Source organism: Rhopalosiphum padi, chromosome 4 (genome assembly GCF_020882245.1).
Source record: "Rhopalosiphum padi isolate XX-2018 chromosome 4, ASM2088224v1, whole genome shotgun sequence".
Classification (NCBI taxonomy): Eukaryota; Metazoa; Arthropoda; class Insecta; order Hemiptera; family Aphididae; genus Rhopalosiphum; species Rhopalosiphum padi.
In genome coordinates, this window is record NC_083600.1 from 32,551,737 (window position 1) to 32,575,266 (window position 23,530).

General features: G+C 27.9%; 2 protein-coding genes across 3 annotated transcripts in view; one reads left to right on the forward strand and one right to left on the reverse strand.

Moving 5' to 3' along the window:
* The first annotated feature begins 2,418 nt into the window (after positions 1–2,418).
* On the forward strand, positions 2,419–7,171 carry LOC132930688 (uncharacterized). The gene is made up of 8 exons (XM_060996691.1): positions 2,419–2,517; positions 3,346–3,525; positions 4,440–4,627; positions 5,125–5,245; positions 5,425–5,561; positions 5,623–5,754; positions 6,786–6,848; positions 6,946–7,171. The coding sequence occupies exons 1-8, from the start codon at positions 2,436–2,438 to the stop codon at positions 6,976–6,978; spliced, it is 936 nt and encodes a 311-aa protein (XP_060852674.1). The 5' UTR covers positions 2,419–2,435; the 3' UTR covers positions 6,979–7,171.
* Positions 7,172–10,804: 3,633 nt separating this feature from the next.
* The window catches only part of LOC132931003 (segmentation protein cap'n'collar), a 92,523-nt gene continuing 79,797 nt past the window's right edge, over positions 10,805–23,530 (reverse strand). For both annotated transcript variants that reach the window (XM_060997174.1, XM_060997173.1), the window contains exons 7-15: positions 18,645–19,038; positions 16,873–17,000; positions 15,279–15,378; positions 14,968–15,208; positions 13,130–13,239; positions 12,874–13,011; positions 12,201–12,493; positions 11,920–12,093; positions 10,805–11,815 (exon numbers count right to left, since the gene is read on the reverse strand). In XM_060997174.1, coding sequence (XP_060853157.1) covers positions 11,669–11,815; positions 11,920–12,093; positions 12,201–12,493; positions 12,874–13,011; positions 13,130–13,239; positions 14,968–15,208; positions 15,279–15,378; positions 16,873–17,000; positions 18,645–19,038 — 1,725 coding nt within the window. In that variant the 3' untranslated portion in view covers positions 10,805–11,668. The remainder of the gene's footprint in view (positions 11,816–11,919; positions 12,094–12,200; positions 12,494–12,873; positions 13,012–13,129; positions 13,240–14,967; positions 15,209–15,278; positions 15,379–16,872; positions 17,001–18,644; positions 19,039–23,530) is intronic.

Here is a 23,530-nt window from a genome sequence, read left to right on the forward strand (position 1 = left end):
TTGACCACGTTAGAAAAACAAAATTTAAAACTTATAAAAAATATCTAAAAAAAATTGAAATTTTGCATGCCTAGGAATAGCGAAAAATTAGATAATTAATTACATATAATAAAAATAATAGTTTAAACATTTTTTAAAAAATTAAAATATTTCTGGTTATTTATTTATGAATTATGATAAAAAAAAAAATCTTTTGAAAAGAAATAGTTCTTACATAGTGTAATCAGTCTAATCACCAACTGTTGTAAAAATTTGAACTTTAAATGCTCATAAAAAATCAAATTGGCTTTCCGTTAGCATTTTGATTTTTTATAAGTTGAAAAACATATAAAAAACCATTATAAAATATTCAAATTATATGTGTAGACTGTTTCTTGTTCTATCCAGATTTACATTTAACATATTTATTTTGTATCAAATATAATCGGAAATTGAGTATTCCATTTAAATTTTTAATAAATTGTTTACGAAAAATGGAGTCGTTGCGGAACTGTAAAATATGTAAGGACATGGGAGCATTATCTTGTTTATTCCTAAGTTAATAACAATAACCAAAATAATGTATAATTACCTGTTGTTTATTTTAACAAACATTTTAAAAACTATACCATGATAAAAACAATACAATAAGACTACGTTAAATTAGTCAATCAATAGGCCATGACACCAATTTCATTTTGGTCGCCTTCTAGTATCACAAGGAATAGTGGAGATAGACAATTCTGAGATGATTAGGTTAGGTATTGCGAAGGTTATATAAAGATTGGAGTGTAGGCGTTTGTTATGGTGCCATTTTGTACAGTCGAATAAAAAAGATATTAATGGAGAGTATCATTTGAATTAAAATGTTTGATTTTTGTTGATATTAGTAGGTTGGAAAAATATCCATAATTGGATATCATAAATTCAAATTGGTTTCAGTTTATCAGAAGAGTGATTTTTTAGTGTTCACTTTGATTTTAAGATATATAAATATTAATTTGCAAAAGATACTATACTGACCGATGATATCCACTAAGAAGTACACAGCGTCCGATAAAATCAATGACGCCTTTAATAAATATAGTAAGAGTAATATAATAAGTAGAGGTATGATGCTTTTTAGTGTATAATTAGCAGTACTCTTTTGTTCCTAATTAATAGTTTCTGTTGCTATGATAATAGAGCCATCTGTGACAAAAACATAGAACTGATTTGACGCGTAGAAGTTTTTTTTCATTAAATTTACAATAGTGAGTTAATACAGCAGAGTTTTAGATTAGGAATATTTATATACATTATTTTTATTTATGTTCGCTTTACTTATTTTGATAAGTTGATTCTTAATAATTCTATTTAATTAGGGATGCGGTTGACATTGTATACAAAAATCAACATAATGTTAATCTCAAATTTTCAACAGTCAATGCGTGTGATAGTGTCTGTTATAATAATATACGTAAAATATGTAGGATGGAATAATATTTCTTGAAAAATTGAGTAGATTGATCATTAACGGGGCGATTTAAATAAATAATCGAATGAGACAAGTTGCAAACGTTTTTGTTCCAAACAGATACAATAGAGCATGATCAAAAATCTAAACGTGGCATAAAATACGAGCGTATTATCACACAACTTGTGTGAATTTGTAACTGCATTATATTAATTATTATCTATTTTTTATTATATTATTTGAGATAATTTAAATGGAAATTCATAAATTTAAAATACATGTTCATTGTTCAAAATATTTTTGGATCACGTGGCATCTATTACGGGATTATTAAAATTATGTTTTATACTACGCATATAACACGATACCATTGTGTTAACTTATAGAGTAAATTGATACATATTGCTGAACTCACATTTATGTTATTTATTATAAAATTTAGTTCAGATCAGTAAACCAGAACCGTTATTAATAATAATTAAAAAAAAAAACTTTTCTTACTTTCCACACTTAAAATAAAATCATTAATAGATATATTTACTTACCTATTAAGTACTAAATCCTTTTTTATATGTTATTTAATTCTATGTGTTACGGATGAATAGAATTACAAAAATTATTTTGTAAAATCATCTCTTCAAAATTATGAAAAGTATTGTGCTTTTGATAGGTATATTATACTCGTATAAATAAATATAAATATATAAATAATATAAATTATAAATCTAGTAACAATAAAAAAAAAATATTAATCAATTAATTACTATACCACTTACAAACAGTAGTATTTAGATAAATGCTCTATAATTATTATATAATTATGTATTATGTATACAACTGCGAATAATTGTCAAAATTATTATTCAAATACCTACCAAAAGGTATCATTAAAAAAGATAATTAAAATAACTATATTTAAAAGGAAAGTTTTTATTATATTTCAATTTCCTATAAATTGTTTTTTTTTGTTTTTTTTTTTTATTGTTTTTTTTTCAATAAAATGAATAGTTTAATGGCTAACATTTTTATTTTTATACTACATTCACACATATTGGTCAATGTCATTACAGAAGATGTTATTGGTAAATAAAAACACAAACAACAATATACTTTATTATATAATGAATACAGAACGGATTACGTTGTAAATATAGACTTTATTTTTTTTAAAAAATTTTTATTTTATTAAAAATATGTATGCTATTCGTATGTATTTTTATCTATTACCGTTATGTGTAACAATATGTACAAAACAAAAATGGGCCTATTTGAATTAAAATAATCTATTTAATTGAAATACGCACATCTTTTTAGATAACTTTTTACATAATTGGTAAATAAGTGTATATACTTAGTAAATTTTGTAAATATTGTAGTAGTTTTTGATTTAGTATAATTTTTTCATCGATATTCGACAATAATTAAAATATGCTACGATATTGAAAAGGCTAATATGGAAAATGTTTATTAAAGAAATAATTATTTTAGATTGCTACAAGTCTTGTATTTATTTTTTTGTTTTTCGATATGAAGTTCACTATTAAATATAAGGATTAAAATAAAAAAATATTACATAGTTTTAGAAAAGTATTAATCTACATATTTTGCAAAATTAACACTTTTTTCAATACTAAGTGTTCAATAATAAAATAATCATTCTGTATATCTTCAGGTTTTCGGTATATTAATCAAAAGGTTTGAATTCAATTTGTTTTTTATGTAATATAGTATTGAAATAAATCGTACAGGATGATGTAAAGACTATATTTCTTTAAGTTTATTATGATACGATTTCACATTTGTCGTTCGAATGATGAAGCTGAGATGATTTTTCTTATTCCTACCCATGATTACCTTCAATAATAGTACAAAAGTCTATATTTTGATACATGTACTTTTTTGTATTTTAGAACTTGGTCAATCATCATGTAGATACTCAGGTAATCATGATGCCAACAATGCAGCCTGTTACGTTGATGCATTTGACATAAGCAAATTACCAACGAATGAATGCACGTCTTATATCTATGACGGAATAACATGTACAGACGATTCAAAAATCGTACCTGCTTATTCTCCAGATGATTTAAGTAAAAAAATATTACAATATTAGCTAGTTACAATGAGTATATTAAAATAATAGTATATTGTAGTTGTCATAATAAAATAAAATCTTGAACAGCTCTAAAGGCTTACAATTTTAGTTTTAGTTTTTTTTATTTCACTAGAAAAATATCTATGTATCTAGGTCATTAAAATTCATTTAATTTTAGAGTATGAGCGACCATTGTTTACGTAGCTAGGGTATATTTTTAAAAACATATTAAGAGGATTAATAATCCATTCCCCCATATGTGAAAATGTTTGTATCTTAAAAATTAAATCTGAAACTCCGTTTTCGCTCTGAATTGTTTTTCAACACATAGGTACTATGAATAAAGTATTGTTATTTATCAATGAATTTATTCAGATCACCAAATTTGCGTTATAATTGCACTTTATAATATCAAGAGATGAGATATGAACAGATATGACAGAAATGAAATTATGATTATAAATGATAGATTTGAAAAAGTTGATACATTTATTCTGATTTATGGTTATTTAACTAGTGTAATTTATAGTTTACACTTACGAATGTTTTTTTTCACATTACAGTATTATGTTATTATATTTAATTACTTATAAATAATAAAAAATGCTTTTTAAAAATAAAATACTGGAGCCTATTTCAATAGGTAACATAAATTATTATTATTTAAAAATCGTGTAGGTAAACATTAAAAAAATTATGACTGGTTTATTTAAAAAAAGAAATTGATCAATTAAATACCTTATATTACTTATTTATTTTTATAAGACTTAAATTGAATGTATTTAGAGCATTTAAGTAGATACCTATCAATAAATAAAACAACCTATATTAAGTATACGTTATTAATAACATATTTCATCAAATTATTATTAACAATAATTCAAATATATATTTTATCATTTTATTCAGCAAACATCAAATTACTAATTACTTTAAGCTCTAAAGTATTTTTATTTTATAAAATAAATTTGAATATTTGGAGATCTGCCAGTGTTAATGATAGCATTGGAATCGAAGCACAAAGCTTGAAAAAATTTTTTGATGAATATCCTGTAGCGGGGTTGATTTTTACTGGACCAGACATTCCTGATGATTCTGTAAGTACTGATTATATTGAAAATAATAATAAATCCCTTCTAAATGTATATTTATTATCAAATATTTTGATAAATTCAGATTATAATATAATTATTAAAATCATTAATATATTATTTATATATTAAAAAAAGAATATTGTTTTGATATTTATAGTCGAAAAATTGTATTATTACTTTTAATTGAAAATAAAATTGGTGTAACATAAATTTAATACATTGCAATTAACAAAACTACAAATTACCGCTTAGACCTGTGCCGAAAAAAATATTATAGATTTACCCTAATTCCTTTTATCTTTAAATCGTATATACAATATATTTAATGTCAAATTACACCTACTAATAATACTAATGTATTCACTTCCTTAAAAACATTCACATTAATACGTTTACATCATTACATAGATTGATATAAATTTATACTATTAATATTTAACATAACGTATAATAGTTTATTTATATATTTATTATATTTATTTTATTTTATTTTATTTAAGAACAACTTCAACATAGTATTTCAATCATATTTCGCATGTATAAAGAATACAAATCCAAAAATTAAAATTGGTTTTTATTTACAAGCTTCAACAATGACATATATTAAAAACGAATCAGATTGTAAGTAATTAAATTAAGTATTGAAATCATATTGGTATTAATAAAATAGAGAATATCTTTTATTAGCACCTTTATCGTTTTAAATTATACTTAATCATGATTTTTAAGATTTAATTTTAAAATTAATATACATACAGTTTAATATACGAGTAAATTATATAGTATGTTTTATGTGAAAGGGTTCGATTTTTCAAAGCTAAATGACATTATGGATTTCTATTTGATTACATTTTATCGTTTTAATGATTGTTTTGATGAATTATTAAATGGTGGAACTACTCCTTTGAATTCAGATCATTCAGATATTAATACCTTAGTAAGATTTGTATAAAAAATTTGAGTAAAAAATATGATTAAAAATATCAGTGTTATTCCAGGAAATATTTGGTGCTTCTTTAAACGTCTCAAAAATCGCAAAGGAAAAAGTGTATTTAGAATTTATGATAACTCCTACAATAAATTATGGTGATCGTTTGAAGTATATGCATTGTGAAGTATCATTTGACCAGGTACACAAATGTTTTTAATTTGAAATGTTCGTTAACTAGGATTATTATGCATGGTGTATACTATATGTATGTATAATACCAATTTAATGGGTTGGTGACAGGGACACGGCAATTATTGTTTTAATAAGGTAGGGTGGGAGGGTCTAGGAAAAAAAATAATTAATAAGCAATTTTAAAGAATCTTATAACATAAAAAAAAAATCAAATTTATAACGACGAGTCTAGAATATGTTGTAATAAGTATAGTCATTATTCGTTATTTTTTCTAAAACGTATCATTAATTACTAGGTATAGGTGATACTCACTTGTAAAATTATGGTCGATAATATTTTGGGAGGGTGGTTGGATGTACCCCACACTGGGTACAGGAACAAAAGATAATATTATGTAATCATGGTCATTATTATACTTCATACGCTAATTTACAATACCAACTATTAACCTATATTATGTACATGTATGCATTAGCTCAATCAGCAGTGGTCAGGTTTGTCATGCGAATATGTGTGTTATTTTTATTATCGAAAAATTAAAAATAAATCAATATATTAAACTGGTAAATAGTATTAAAATATGTGTATGCTACAATATGCTACCTACCATTTTCTGTTGGTACAACTTTATTAGTGACAAAGCATATACAGACATGTCGTAAGATAGAACCACACGATATATAAGAAAAATGATTGAGAATTTTTCTCAGTTTTTTAGTTTATCTACTACTTTATAATATTAATATTGAAGGTAATTGTATAGTGAGAATAGAATAATAATTACTGCGGTTATTTACGCTTACGATAAAATAGTAATATTACCACGTAGATTGATTAACCATGATTTTTGAATAAATTTCCTATTTATTACTTAAAATTACGTTTACCGCCCTCGTTTAAGACCAATTCGTCATAAATTTCAACAACATACAAATATATTTATTATATAATTAGTATTTCAGTAAAGTTATATAACTGTAACTAAATTATTTAAAATATAATCAATATTATATACTATTGTATATTATTGTTTACAGTATTGCAAAACCGATATCAAAAGTAAATGGTGTGCCGACAATGAAACAACATTCTATGAAAAAGTAATAATTAATGTATTGAACATACTATCATTAACTACTAACTATAGGTACGTATACTGTTTAACAGTATTAAAATTTTTTTTTCTATAATTTATAGGGTGTATTTGCAAGACAATATGCAGCAGGATAGGTAGGGAGGGATATAGATTTAGTCGATCGTGGTGGAAGTTGTGGATGTAACGGTGATCAGTTCATATCGTTTCATATGATATTAGATGCCTACAATAATAAAACAATGAGGACTTGCGATTTTAAAAAGGGCTGAATATTTAAATTAATTATGATTGTCATCTAATATTGTAATTATATTTACGATAAAATAACACATTATTTATACGTTTTGAGTATGTATAGTTTTGTACTATACCTACCGACTACTTATTACAAATTAGCATTATGTATCTGCAAAAAAAATAATAAAAAAAAAAATTAAAAAAATTATTGATTGAGTACTTAATTATAAGACTATAACCATCAAATTCGAGCGCAAATGAATATTAGAATTTGGTAAAAAATATAAATGTTTAATTCTTCCGATATGATTACCCTGCTATATTACAAATTGTAGTTATGACTCAGAAGGCAGGGGGACCCTCCCCCTTTACACCATTATCACTGACACATCTATGAGCCCACTCATATTATGAATTAAAAATTATATTTAAAATAGCCATCACGAAAATTCGTAGATGAAGCAATTCATGCGTAAAAATGTGGGAGATTACGATTAAGAGATGCCTACTTAGTCACACTGCAAGATATTAAGTTAGGTATAGTAATTGAATATATTAATGAAAACTGTAGTCAAGAATGTCGAAATCCTTCTAATTTATAGATTCTTATTGGAAATATGGCTAATATGAATCTTAACGTATTTATAAAACTATTTGAAAAAATAAAAAGTAAAAATGTCTGACTTATATAATTTTGAACTAAATCAAAATGGATTTAAATGTGATTTAAATGAGATATCTAATGTCAACAACATTTTATATTTATTTGATTATCGAAAATTTATGTAAATTGGATTTAGTTAGAATTTGATATGTCGAAAGTAAAAAAAAACGAAAACAAAGTGTAACCGTTTTGTTACTTTGTAAACTTAAATAGTGAATTGTATAGGTTGACTTACTTTAAGAGATTTGACTTTACGATATTACCTTAAATATAATTATGTGGCGGTGGACAGTCAAACGCGTACTGACAATCGTTTCAGATTAAATATAATGATATATATAACATAACGTTTTTAGTAAGCGATAATAAACGACAAAATCCGTATTTCAATTATTTATAGAAATTATAGATATGCTTCAAATAACATGCAGTCTGCCTTGAAATAATATTATAATAATTTTCAACAAGTTTTTCAATACATAAAATAAATCAAAAATATTAGTATTATAGATTATAAAACAAATTACAAAATTATGTATTACAATAATAAGCAAAATAGAATCAATAAATAAATATATATATATATAATATAACAGAGTTTATTATAATATATTTTTATTTGCTACACGAATTTTAATAAAACGTAAACAATAAGAAAACACTCGTCATAATTTATTCCACGATGAATATTTTTTAATGAGGTTTTCATTTATATGATCTATTAATAGAACCTTTTTTTCTTTAGCTTCCGTTATCGTATTAATGTTAAGGTTAATCTTTGATTTGGGCCATTTATCGGAATTGTCGGTGAGTTAATGAGGGCCCTTCCACCATAATTCATTATTTATAAATGATTGGGACGAGAACCGCGAGGTACTAAATCTGCTGGATTATCCTTAGTACTCACGTGATTCCATTAATTTAAGCTGGTACTCGTCATATACTGTATTTCACTTCGTCGGTGAGCCTGTATTTCAATTTCGTATTTAAAAAAGTCGCGTTCAGGACCTAAAATGGTAGTTATTTATTTTCAAGTTCCATTATGGTCATTGATTTATTTTCTATATTTGGCATATCGTTGAGTAGTTTGGAACTATTTGATATCCATTTTTTTTTAGCGAGAAACCACCTCGGAACATACCTTTGATTAAAGAATTATGTAATTTTAACATTAACGCGTTATATTTAGTGTCGAAACCGTCCGAATAATCGTCAGATTTAATGGCCTCGCAAGCATCGAGAAATATTATGTGGTATTCTTCCTCAGTTAATTTAGATAATCATGCGGTCGCAAAAATGATGTTGGGACCGTCCCTTATATTAAGCCTAAAATAACGTAATTGTTTTGCGGAATTTTCACGCCAAATAATTGTTTGATAGCTACAATGTGGCAGATCCACCCATATTTGGCGATACATTTTAGATACGTCGGCGGACAATGCAAATTTCAGTTTTCTAAAACGAGCCAATTTAGTAATTAATACCTCTTGTACAGTAGGACGCTTTAACAATACATTATTTGAACTAAGTTCTATATCTATTTTGCATGACCCATCAAATAACACGCGTAATCTAGTTGTAGTACTATTTGCATTTATCAGTTATCACGGCGTGATGCGGTAGAAAATAGTCACTTACAACATTTTTATTATCTTCGTTATCGACTCGCATATGATTTAATTCAATATATTCTTTTATACATTTAATATATTCGAGTTTTAATGTTGGATTAAATTTAAATCGAATTTCCGAGGAAAGAAAACGTCGTAGAGCTGTAGGATAAGAATTGCCTATTTCTTTTACCTCGTTTTTTAATGGTAATTTTACAATAAATTTACCGTCCGAGCCTCGGCGAATTGTTTTATTAAAATACGACTGACACGCCTTCTCCTCCATTGTATAATTATGAGTGTCATCAGAATAATGTTTTTAAACGCCAACATTTTGACATTTGATTTTCTAAATTATTTATTACAACTTAGCTCATTTATGTAATATTATGTAATTGTATACGCATCTCGACCGGCATTTGTATTTGAATTTGGTATAGGACCAACAACTATCAATTCTAAACTTGTTTCTTGTATAATAGGTCTGTCACTGGCAGATTTAATTTGTCCGGTGCATTGAAAATCGAATTTTTACTGCTATCAACAATTTTACAACTGTTTTTTTACCTTAGTAAAATACAATAGTATGCTATTGGTGTAATTTTGTACAATCGTTATCGTATATATCTATACTATAACATATAGCAGGGACGTTTCCAGACCTTAGCGGCAAAATAAAGAAACAATTAATATTAATTTAATTGGGATACAGGTACAGAGTATAGAACTATTTTTTGAGTCTAAACGTCCAAAATACACAGTTAAAGAAAAAAAGAATAATATTGAAAAATGTCAAGTAATAATTCAATATAAGTCATAAAATCGCCCCCGTCGCCCCCCTCCCAGCCACAAGGATGACTGAGTTGATGAAATATTAAAGAAAAGAAAAGAAACATGAGACTTGAGTAAATAAATATTTGTTTTTTGTTTTGTATGTTTTATATTTTTAAGTAAATAATATAATATATGGTGGTGGTATGGAGGCAACGTCCCCGCCGCGACGGTTCAATTTTTTTTAAGATATACGATCAATTAATTTCAAAATATTTGGTCTCTACTAATCATCGTGTTGGTATTGCCATGTGGAAATATAAGAGTACCGATTGACCATTAGAAATATTTTATTACATAAACATTTTCTTCTATGGGAAATAGTTACGTATTGCGCAGCAAATTTTGCAACGAAATGTGTATCTATAGTAATTATAATCAATAATACAACGCAGTATATTTTGAATAGTGAATAGGTACTTACAAAGTGTTGTATTTCATTTTTAAAAATAAATACTAAGTTATATTCAATATATTGAATATACCCAATACCCATAAAGGTGAAAACAAATAGGTACACACGCATAGTATTGTATTGTTACGTAAAATGTTTAAATATTGAGAAGAGTAGGTTTTTAATATAGGTACTAAATAGTAGTCAACAATAAGTCATTCAAATTAGGCAAAAAGAAAATATTATTAAAAATGTTAATTATACTAAATTGTACGTAATACAAGTATTAATATACAAAAAAATTATACATTTTTTTTTCTAAGTTACAAAATAAATAATATTACAGTATATATAATATAATATAGACACCAACCTAATAGTCACCACAAATACAAATTATAACCAAAGATTTTCAATTGTCATAAAATTTAACCACCTTATAAATTAAATTATTCTAATATTATGATATATATATTTTAATTTACATATAATATTAATAAACCAGAAACTACGATATATTATTTTATTTTAAACACATCGTGGTTAGAAAAAAAAAATAGTTTACAATAAATTATAGAAATTCACCAAGTTATAAATAAATTATAATGAATTCGCAAAATTCAACCAATACCATCCGTTTCCCTATTCAAGAAATGACAAAGTTTTATTAAGAAAAATAAAAACGCAACATATAACTATGAGAAATTTTTCTTATGTGACTGAGCAAAATATTTGTTCTGTGAAATATTTTTATGCGAGTCAAGTAAAAAATAGTTTGCAAATATACAAAAGAAAAAAAAGGAAAAAACTAATTAAGATTCGTTAATTTAAATAACTTCATAATTTTTTTTATATAACATAATAATAGCTTATTTTAAAAATAATTTAATAAAGTTTTTATCAAGGAGTTGTCTAATTAATCTGATGTCATTGGGATTAAAATGTAAAAAAGTGTATAATATTATGTTTGAGCAAAATTATTAAGTACACACGGCTCCCTGATAATTTCGAGGTGATTTGACCACCCATAGTATTTATCACAGCATTTAGGTATAAAAATATAACCGGAAATCAAGTAATTTTCAAAATTACTTGTCCTTGTGTTGCTTAGACCGAGGATTCCGGTCGCTTTGGGTACCATTATTTCTGGGTACAATACTAACACTGCCGTCCGGCTGCTCACGCAACGTATGAGTATACGGTGAGTACGGATTTCCGTCAGGATCTCTTAAACTCTAAACATACAAATAAACGTGTTGGAATTAATTAAAATTTATAACAAGACCATTTTAACATTGTATATATTTTTATATGTACGTTTATCAAATGCTGAACTTACTGCAAATATATGGTTATAAAGTAGATCATATTTGGTTTTTACTCTCATACGCTCGGTCATTAAGTATTCACGTTCTTGTAACAGATTGAACTTTCGGTCTTTCATTTGTTTTACTTCATCGGCTAAGCTGAGGATTTGATCCAGCTTACGTTTCCGGCAATTTTGAGCAGCCACCTAAAAACAATAATATTATTAAGAAAATATGTCCACAAAACGATTATGTATATTAGGTTAGGTTAGGTTAATCATGTATGTTAAAAATGAATAACTGTTTTACAGACCTTGTTTTTTCCTCGACGTCTAATATCTCTAATCAATGTCAGCTGACTTTCAGATAGGTCGTACTTGGACAGCCTCTCGTTAAATTCATCCATGGGAAGATTGATTATGTCGTCGACGCTGATAGGAATATTCAGATTTCTGGCCCTCTTCTCGTCTCTTGTTAGTTGTTCATCTTCGCTCCTCTTACTACTGCTCTTGAACTTGTTACGCGGTGTCCTGGGACCTTCGGCAGGTAGTGCATACGTATGGTTGAGAGCTACTTGGTGTTCGGGTGTCATTACACGTGAACAACCTTGATCAAACATAAATAATATTATACAGTTTATATAATAAGACAAAAATGCATTGTTGAAATATAAAAATAAAATCTACAAGTATGCTTATGTGGGGTGATTTAACATTTATTCAATAGGTTTTTTTAATCATTCTTTAGGTATTATATATAATTATAGACTATAAATAATATCAAATCTAATTTTATATTCTGGAGCAATATATATTTAAATTGATATTTTGAATATAGTGTTATATTTTTTTTTTACGTGGAAAGGGGAACTTAGCTTATATTAATATCCCACATAGGCCATGGCTATCTAGTGACTCCCAAGTGCGAGATGGTATAAAAATTAAATAAATAATTGTAGATAATAATATCACATTAAAATAACGTACCAGCCATGTGTCTGTTAAACTGTGAAGAACCAGGCACTGGAATGCCTTCCCTGACGGACATATCATACGGCAGGTTCAATGAGTCGGGCACTAGACCAACGTGATTCGGCCTTGTCGTTTCAGTGGCGTTCGGGGTTCCTAAAAATATAAGGGTAAAAATTAAAATTAAAAAAAACACGAGACGAAAACTATTTTACCAAGCAACTTAAGCATTTCAACATTGTTTTATTAATAATATTAATTATATAATGTGTACCTGATACAGGATCTGTTAGGCGCCTTCCGTACAACTGGTATTTCTTTTGTGGAGCAGCCGAATGACCACGACTTCCGGAATATAGATAATTGTCCAACCACCTCATTTTTCTAAAGCGAAACAGTAAAATGATAATTACTAACCAATGATAAAAGCCTTGCATACTGCAGATGATAATATATTATACAAAAATATTGTGTCTAAATAGAACAAATATAATGTCAAAATATATTTGTCACATTATGTACAAAGAGCGAAAGGACAACACTATGTATTATATGAATATAATATACATATATAGATTACTTTAATTTTTCCTCAATTCACGAATTTTCATACGTTAAAGTATTTAATTAGTAAATATAGTTTTTTTACCCGAAACCAGTATTTCAAATGCGATGTCTAAATTTGCATTAAATGTAAAACTAATGTGTAATGTACAAATATACAAAGAAACAATTGTTAATTATATAATACGTGTCAGGACGAAGATTATTATCAATACAGCCGAATTGGCTTTAATGAACAATCAATAAGGACATAAACATACGACATATTTAAGGGATTATAAATTGTATATTTTACATAAAAAGCAGAAGAGTTTGAAATGTCCTATTTCAAGTATTTAATTGTATTTCTCTCCAATGATTATCGCATTAGTTGTGTTAATCTTAATTTTTAATTTTTATAGCTACTACATCATTTACTATACCTCGGATTAGTAAGTTTATATCTGAAACATTTAATATTTCTAATCAAAATATTAAAATATTTTTTATAAAACGAAAGTAATTAGATACTGAGGTTTATGTAGTAAATCATGAAAAAAAAAACCAAGAATAGTCGCTTTAATCGCCATAGGCCGGTTCGTACAATACTACTTTAACGAAAACAAGGTTAACGTAAACAAAATACCAATAATGCTTAATGAAAAATAATTGTTCATAAACGTCAATATAAATAATATGAAATGTATCCTCTCTGCGTATGTGGTTTAGTGACAACGGAAACAGGAATAAAGATATGTTAGCTGATGCGAACAAAATTCATTGATATGAATATAAGTGGCCACACGGTCTGGTATGCAAAGTTTCCAGAAACGAATACCGAATTAGGTTTCTTCGTCCAAACACATTGATTTTCAATTTTATGTGTAAACACTAAACATATGATTCGATTTTGCTTTTTAACGTATTCCATGTTGATATCCAGACAAAAAAATATAAGTGAGTTAAAAACAAACGGACTGGCCCGAAAACACAATCCCGTAAATATAATACGTATCTATTTCCAAGGTATGTTACAAACGGATAATGTGAACCGTCGATTATTATCTAACAATAACCATATCGGCTTTTATAAACTTTAATAGCCTACTTCAGTCAATAAATTGAATTTAATCTATTGCCAACAACCTGGGGAATTTTTATAAGATACTATAGTATGACGTTATATTAACAATATAAAAACAACGAGACAATTTTTTTTCGCAAAAAACCGAACATTTGTTCAATAAGATATTATGATCTAAAAATGTCATCTAGTTGTTATAAATTGTATTTTTTAATATAAAATACTCAAAGTACAAATACCAAATTAGTAATCTCTAGTACAAGTGAAACAGATTTCTATCTCAAATACCTAATTATACAGCATTGCCATTCATATTACTTAAGTATAAGCTTATTTCTAGTTAATGTTGTTGTTAGTTAAATAAGTCAGTTATTTTTGTTATATTTTGTATATTATAATATGTATACTATAAAACATAAAAACATGACAAAATGACAAATGTAGTAGTCATCGTCATCTAGAACGAGATAACCCGCAAGACTTACCCATATTCTTGATGGGAATGGGACGGGTACCCATCATTGTGTCCACTGTCCGAGTTGGTTTCCATCCATTCGGTGTCCGACGACAGCGAGGGCACGCGTTCTGAGCCCATTGAACTAACGGCGCTGTCCGAGTCACCACCGCCCGCATTACCGTTTTGTACCATGGTTGCGGTGTTCATCGTGTTGTTGCACGGCACCGAGCTGCTAGCTGTGTCCATCATCCGCACCGGGTACATGCCACCTATATATTTAGGAATAAAAGGAATTACATACATACTGTATTTTTTTTTTATAGGTTTTAGTGTTCTTACCGTCCGCACCCATCGATGGGTCCATAAGCTGCAAGTCGTCGTCGTTTAATATCGACGACAAAAGTCCATCCGATGAAGGAGCCATTTCATTATTGTGATTCTAAATATACGGGAAAAAATGATAATATAGTAAATATATAAATAATGAGATAGTGTCTTTACTAAAATAATCACTTTGTAATACAAATATCCACACTAATTGCATTAGCCACTAGGTTAAAAATATTAATGCAGTTTTTCATAATAAAAAAACATATACTCGTAGGTACATCATCCTGATATAAATACTGTATATAAAACCATATTTTATACAATCTAGATTCTAGATGCCTATATAGTATATAGATTATTATTAGATACATACAAATAAAAATTGAACATATACCAATACGTGTATATATATATATATTGATTGATTGATTGTATTTGTTTGAAAATGTAGTTAAAAATAAATACATGTGTCTAATTTATAGATAAATTAATTATCATTATATAATTACGAAATAATTTAAGAACTATGGTAGATATGTGAGCATAATAATAATAATACTGATATAAATTAATTTAGTTTTTATTCTGAGATAAAATTATGCAGGGCAATTATTTTTTTTAGTATATTGTACTTAGTTATGTTTTTACTTTTTTGAATAACAAACTCACTTTTTTAATTTCATATTCCGAAACAAAATATTTTTCAGAATATTTTACTACTTATAAGAGTCTAAATTCGAGTAGTTTATTTATTAAAAATATTTAAAGCTTAGGTGAGTGGAGTAGTAGACCATCATTTTACGGGGTACCTCCGTACTACACTACTTAGCTAACCAACGTTTTAAATAATCATAACTAGAATATTTATATGCATTAAAAACCAACCAAATATGCACTAAAATGTTAAAATATACATGGAAAATAAAAAATATGCGTAAAAAATTTGCAGAAAAAAATTTATTTTTTGAACATTTAATTGTTACAAAATATTTTAAAAAATTGCGGAATCCTATACTATAGATATACTTAACTACTGTTCTTAATTTTTTTTGTTACTTTAATCATCTTGGTAAACGTATTTTATTTCCCCGATTATTGATCTAAGGTCATATTTGGGAAAACCGTTTATATCTACAAGGCTACAAGTATACCTATTAATTATTTTAATATTAATGAAAACTATAAAAATATAATATTTTTTTCTTATATTATAATAAACAATAGTATATATTTCAAAAATGTCTAAATACATCAAAATATGTAATTAAAATTGTAAAATAAGCCCTAAAAATAGAAGAAAAATTCGTAATATGTAAAAATATGCACTAAAAAGTAAAATTTTTTAAATCGTTATGTCATGAAACAAATGTTGTGCTCACTTAACATATCATACGATCAACCAGAATAAATATGCAATTGCATACAAATCCATGCACTAGTCATAACTCATTAACATAACTCATCCAAATTTAGATTTTTATGTACCTATAAAAATACTTCGAAAAATATTCTGCTTCAGAACATAAAATTAAAAATGTATGTTTTCATCCAAAAAAGTAAAACACTCTACGAATGACTATAAGCATAAGCTAGTGATCATTACCTGATAGGGAAACATCATTTCATGTTGATGGGGTTCTGTCTTGAACGCTGCAGGCTGTTCGGATGAACTGCCGGGTAAGTGAAGCGAAGTGGCAACGGCTGAACTAAGATTGCAGTTGGTCGACACACCTGTATCACAGAAATAGACATACATATATATTATAATTTATTAAATAATATTTTGTCGAATGAACGTATAATATTATAGCGATGGGTTTGCGACGGTATGTACGTGTAGTAGCTAGTATTATAATATAATATATAATGGGAGGCGATCGTGGGGAAATCGTTTTCCCTCGATTCACACAAGTTTATTATCCAGTAATATAATTGTATTGATACAATTATGAAACTAATGTGATGAAGATATAGAACCGACTGTGTAGAGTATGGATGCGGAACAGTATAAAATTCGATAAACATTTAATTGAAAATGCTGCAGAATACGATACAAGCAAGATTTAATAATACTATAGGGATGGTTAAGGGTTGTTTTAGTATAAGACACACTTAAATATGTGAACACACGTTCATAAATAGACCTTCTGCCTGTTTTTTAAATACCTCTATTGCATATCGTCTACTTCGAAATAAATGATAATATACATGTAGGTATAGAAATATATACATATGACAGCTAATACTTAATGATTAAACATAATATTATTATAACACCAACAAAATCAAAAACATGTTGAATCTTATAATAATGTATTTATTAAAATAAAATAAACCTATCTATACGTTATTTTTATCTATGGAGCGAGATCAATTGGCCAAAATTTAAAACTATTAATAAATACCTGATAATATACATAATTAAATTTAATAATTGTCCTAAATTTTAAAATCATATAAAAATCGTATCAATATAAAATAATCGCAATCATTATGAGGCTATTAGGCTCCAACTAAACTACAGGATCTTTATAGTTTCAAATTACGAAGTCATCAAATAAATTCACTATCAGTAACAATCTATACAAATCGTAGTCTGAAAAGTCTGTCTGTCTGGGTTATTTTTTTTAAGTTACAAGTACCTATATTTATTAATATTTTTTTTAATCGTTTTTTTTTTTCCGTTAATTAATCAAAAAGGTTACCTAACCCAACTAAATTACTAATATTTATCTGAAATCTAATTTTCAGTTTTTTATTAGTAAATGGTACCTGTTATTCATTATTTTGGACTTAGCGGTACACAATTTCATATATTTTTTAACAAAAACAAACTGTCCAATTAACGTAGTTAAATAACTAAGTTCTGCAACTTCTATAGAAAATTTTCTATAAAAAAATAAATCTAAGAAATACACATGTTATTTCCAAATTCATAAATTAGATAATTATTTTATGGCAAAAAAAGATGAATATTAAAGATGTATTTCTAAAATGTTAAGGTTTTGTAAGTTGTTAGAAAATTTTTGTATCCAAGCCATTTGACAGTTTTAAGAGATGTGGCATTAAGACTCAACTTAGAATGTCTAAAAAAAAACTCTAAATACGACTCTGGAGTCTGGGTCTTACCCACAATAATAATATAATACCACCTTTTTTTTAAGACGTACATACCTACATTTACCATAAGAACTCAATATCATATTACACAATAATACAACAAACATCGCAATATTAATTTATTTTTCAACACGCGCTGTAGTATCCAACAGTTTTCTCACGATGGCAACGCAGTGAATTGAATTGTTTATTTCGAAGTGTTCGTGAGTATGAGTACAGATAAGATTAAAACAGTAAACTATGTAGATAACGTACCGATCGACGAAGAGTGGTGATGATAGTGTGATAGGGACGACGACGAAGACGTGGTCGCGTGGCCTCCGCCCATGTCAATGGACGTGGATGCTGGCGGAGGTGGTGGCGGTGGAGGCGCGCACAGGCTCACGTTCTGCAATAACACGTTTCCCGTGTTGTTGTTGCTGTTGTGGTTGTTGTGCTGGTGGTGGTGTTGGTGGTGATGAGGATGGTGATACATGCCGGGCCCGGGCGGGTAACTGAGCGCGCTGGACGGGTGCTGGCCGTAATGGGGCTGATGATGGTGGTGTTGTCCTTCGACCGGGAACGCCAGCATGGGGCTGCAAGTAGCTAAGTCCTGCCAGCCTCGCTGGTCCATTCCACTGTTGCCCGTTCTTGTGTAGCCCATCCTACCCTAAAGTGACAAAGTTTCATAATCAATAATAGCTGATATATATTGCATACAAGATTATCTTATATACGATTACCTATATATTTATATAAAATGTACTCATTTTAAGCTTTATTTGTATACTAACATAGACATTTTATAATTTATAGAATTTATTGCAACGACTATAATGATCACCACGTCATATTGTTGAAACACGTATTTGAACATTTCAAGTATAATAATCATGCAAATACCAAACACGTTTTGATAATTCATAATTTAGGAACAAATGCATTATATAGGTATATACTAAATAGAAACCGGGGAATAAGCAGACCATTATGAGTATATGGTCGTGGAATAGACTATTTATTTCTTGTTTATGTTTTATATTAAAATACAATGCACTATTAAGAGAGCATATTAAATTTATATTGTTTCATTTCAATAAATAACATCCATAATATTATTGTTATAATGCCAAAAACAATAATTATAATTGTATTTTGCATTTTTGTATGTAACAGAACAAAAATGATATATTGTTGAAATATGTTACACGTATACAGCAAACCCGTTACACGATACGATATTCAGCATTGCCAATAATTAAACTTTCACGTTTTCATATGATTGATATTAACTTAGGTATATAACAAAAGAAATCAATAGTCATTACTTACAGTATGTTATCATACTATTATAACTAACACACAATATAATGAATTTCTAAATCATCCGAGATTTAGAACTGCGAATTATTAAGATAGTATTTATTGCATATAACTGAATAATATTATTATTACATCAGATAATAAAATTAGTAAAAACCCCAGTATTATATGTTCATTATATTATTTTATTAAATAATAATTTATAGATGTGTATCTCGAATCATACCTATGATAAAACCGATGTTATAAGAAAACAGGGTAATTTAAATTTCTTTCTATTCGTACACGCTTATTAATGGTGAAATTGATGCCCCACAACGCTATCTCAAGTTAATTTTGGGATCCTCGCTTTCAGTATCTGAAAACTTTTTTGTTCTGTGTTTCTTTCAACAATCATACAATATCTTTGACCAAAAATGTTAAAATGATGAAATTGACCTAGCTGAATAATTATCATATTACTTTTTAATGTAATTATCTACATTTTTGTATCTTTTTCGTGTTAATTACCTGCATGTAAGTTATAACATGTGTGATTTTATTAATGTACCCACACTTAGTATTTCACGCAATTGCGGGCTCGTCCCGTGTTTAAGTATAAATAAATATAAATTTTAAATATTATTCTCACGAAGAAATAACTTCAATTATAAAAAATAACTTTTATTTATAAATATCTACAGATAATCGTTATTGTTTTAAGAAACCCTGAATTGGCCAACTATAAGTACAAGGAAAACAATATAAGCAATAAAAATCTTTACTACATTTTGATCGGCTATATATTTATCGACTTAGAAATCCGTTCCTTCCTTATGTGATTAATATAAATTAGTTATCGCGCTTGCGTGGCTATTAAATATTTATAGGTGAGTGTAAACTACGAATAGATTAAAAATATCACAAATAATATATTATACACCTTATTTTTATTACGTTACAAGTTAATTGTTAAACAGTTTTACATTTACGCTTAGAAATAACTCATGTTAAAGACAATTTTCATACATTCAATATGGAATAAATACAGACAGTAATTTCTTTTTCATTTATTAAGTACCTACCTACCAATTATTATAACATTTATAACATAAATTACAACTTATAATATAGAAATCGATATAAAATTAGTAGGTATGACATTTTATAATAAAATTTTTTTTTTATAGAGTTCTCAATCATTTTATCACGCGGTATTTAAAAAAAAACACAAACGCGCGGATACCATCAAATCGAAAATAAGTGTCAAACAAGTATACGAAATAGGAGGTGGTACGTAAAACTCCTACAACGCACACAATTTTAAGAACCATACAGGTTAATCCAAACCTATCTATACACATATATTAATAAAAACGTTTAAATGTAATGTGTTAAAATTTTAAAATAGTGTTAAATAAACAGTCGTGTTACCGTTCGAAACAATAATGAATACAAATCATCGGGAAAAAAATTATTGTTGTATTAAACATGTCTATTAATAATAATTTTAAATATAAAACTAACAACAACAACAGCTATTATAATATAGGTACTTACTCAACCAACTAGTTAAAAAATTATTATAGGTACACGAAATAAATTACGTGCATGTACAATTTAAGATTATAATTACGGTTATCTATATAAATACTTATTATAGATATAATCGTGATTATTATAAATTAAGTATTCACAATGTTTTAAATGATCAAATTTTCGAATTAAAAACGTATTAATGCTTTAAATATGTTTCTTGAGTTTTTTAAATATTTTTAAAAATCTATTAAAATTTGTAGTAAATACTAAATAGATATCGTTATAATATAAAATTAATTAATAACAAACATTGTTTATTTAGTAAATATGGCAATCAAACGATATTGATAAAAAAAATATGAATTTAAATTTGTAAAAAAATATTGACTACCTATAAATGATAGAAATGAAATTTAGTGTAGTACTTAGTATAGTGCACTTACACTAAATACTTTATCTATTTCGTATTTAAAGTCTATTATTATGGGCAATTATACTAATATAGATCGTAATCTCAAAAACAGATCATTAACATTTTTATTTAGATAGGTAGGTATTTATATTAATATTTTCAACAAAAAAAAATAAGTTCCAATAGCCACGATATTTTTCTTAAATGCCAAACAAAACCTAAGCATTTGAAAATACGACATAGGACAATGTATTTAAAAATTCCCAAAATTAAATCGTGTACTTCATTATTAAAAAATAATACGAACATGAACCTAAACAACAGTACTTGTGCGTATAAACGAAACACAATGCAGCAGATATTCGTAATACATATATTATTCTGTCGGGTGTATAAGGGTTAATTACTGTCATCTTGACATTTTAATGTTGTCCAACTGCAGTATAATATATTACCGACCCGGTAAGCTAAACGGTCCATAAATTCGAACATATATTGAACAATTAAATCGTTTCGAAGGGGTTGTTGGTGCATCGGCCACTCGAATAAGCGTCGTCTGCGGGTCTTTGTCCGTTGTCACTTTTATACTTAAAAATGTTCATATATATCCACGCGAGCAGGTAGCTGTTATATTCCAGGTACGACGCGACGACGACGGTCATCCATATGACGCATAATATTATGGACCCGACGCGGCGGTGGTGAGCCACGACAACAATGACGATGAAATGCACATATTTCGTTTCCCTCGATTCCGAAACGCTGATTGCGTGATTATATATGTGAAGGAGAGAAAAATATAACACAATAACACTATAACCACCGTCTGAATTCAAAACGGTAGGCCTATTATGCGCATATTATTATAAGTGTGTAGTGCATGTATTATTATAACTATTATATATAAGAGGACGGAGCCCCCGAATCTGGTGAGGGATGGGACTATATTATATTATATATATATATATATATCCATATACATATATACATCTATACACGCCAGCACTCGACCCGAAATTCCGAAAATAAAAATATAATAATAAAAATAATAAAAACGCACTTCCAGCTATACAAAAATATTATATTATTTTAGTATATATAATATATTGTGGTAGGTAGTCCCGCGTTTATATATAAATATATATTTAATATATTATATATATGCGTAGGTACGTTTCTATACGAGGGATTATTATTTTACCATTCCGAGGTGAATTTCGTCGTTTCAAGTGGTTATGATAATTATCTCGCGCGGAGTCAACACATTGGCCAGAGTGCACATTATATTGTACAAAAGTCTACCTGCTGGCCGCCGATCTGAGCTAGTATATTTGAGTAAATATTTATCTTTGCCCGTCCGTCGGTCTCTCCGCATAACTACAACAGCTCTTCCTGCTGCTACCATGTACGTGTGTCCTCCGCCTCCGCACGCCGTTAATGTGTGACTGACGTTTTTTGCCTTTCCCTCCCTCACCCGGACACACGGACATCACATACGCATACGTACCTATATAATATTATTATTTGTCAGAGTGGACGACGCGTCAAGTCGTTTGAATAGAATTCTTAAATAATTTCGTGCCCACTTGACGGGAGCGACCATATACGCACACACACACACACACACGCGAGCGCTAGCGTTCGTATTATACATCATATAGTATATACGTCGGGCTGCAATAGATTGACATTGGTTACTAAAATAAATAATCTCTATGCGCACACTATTTGACTGGAACGTATACCCGTATAATATTATCTGTTACCGTAAATATATCATCCCCCCACACGACAGCGGGTGCAGTGACAAGTGGGTTATAGCGTGGGCGACGACCGACAGATTTTCCTCACCCCGGGGGAGAAAGCTCGCCGGTTATGTCGCGTGAGAGTTTCGCAAATAGCTGGCGGG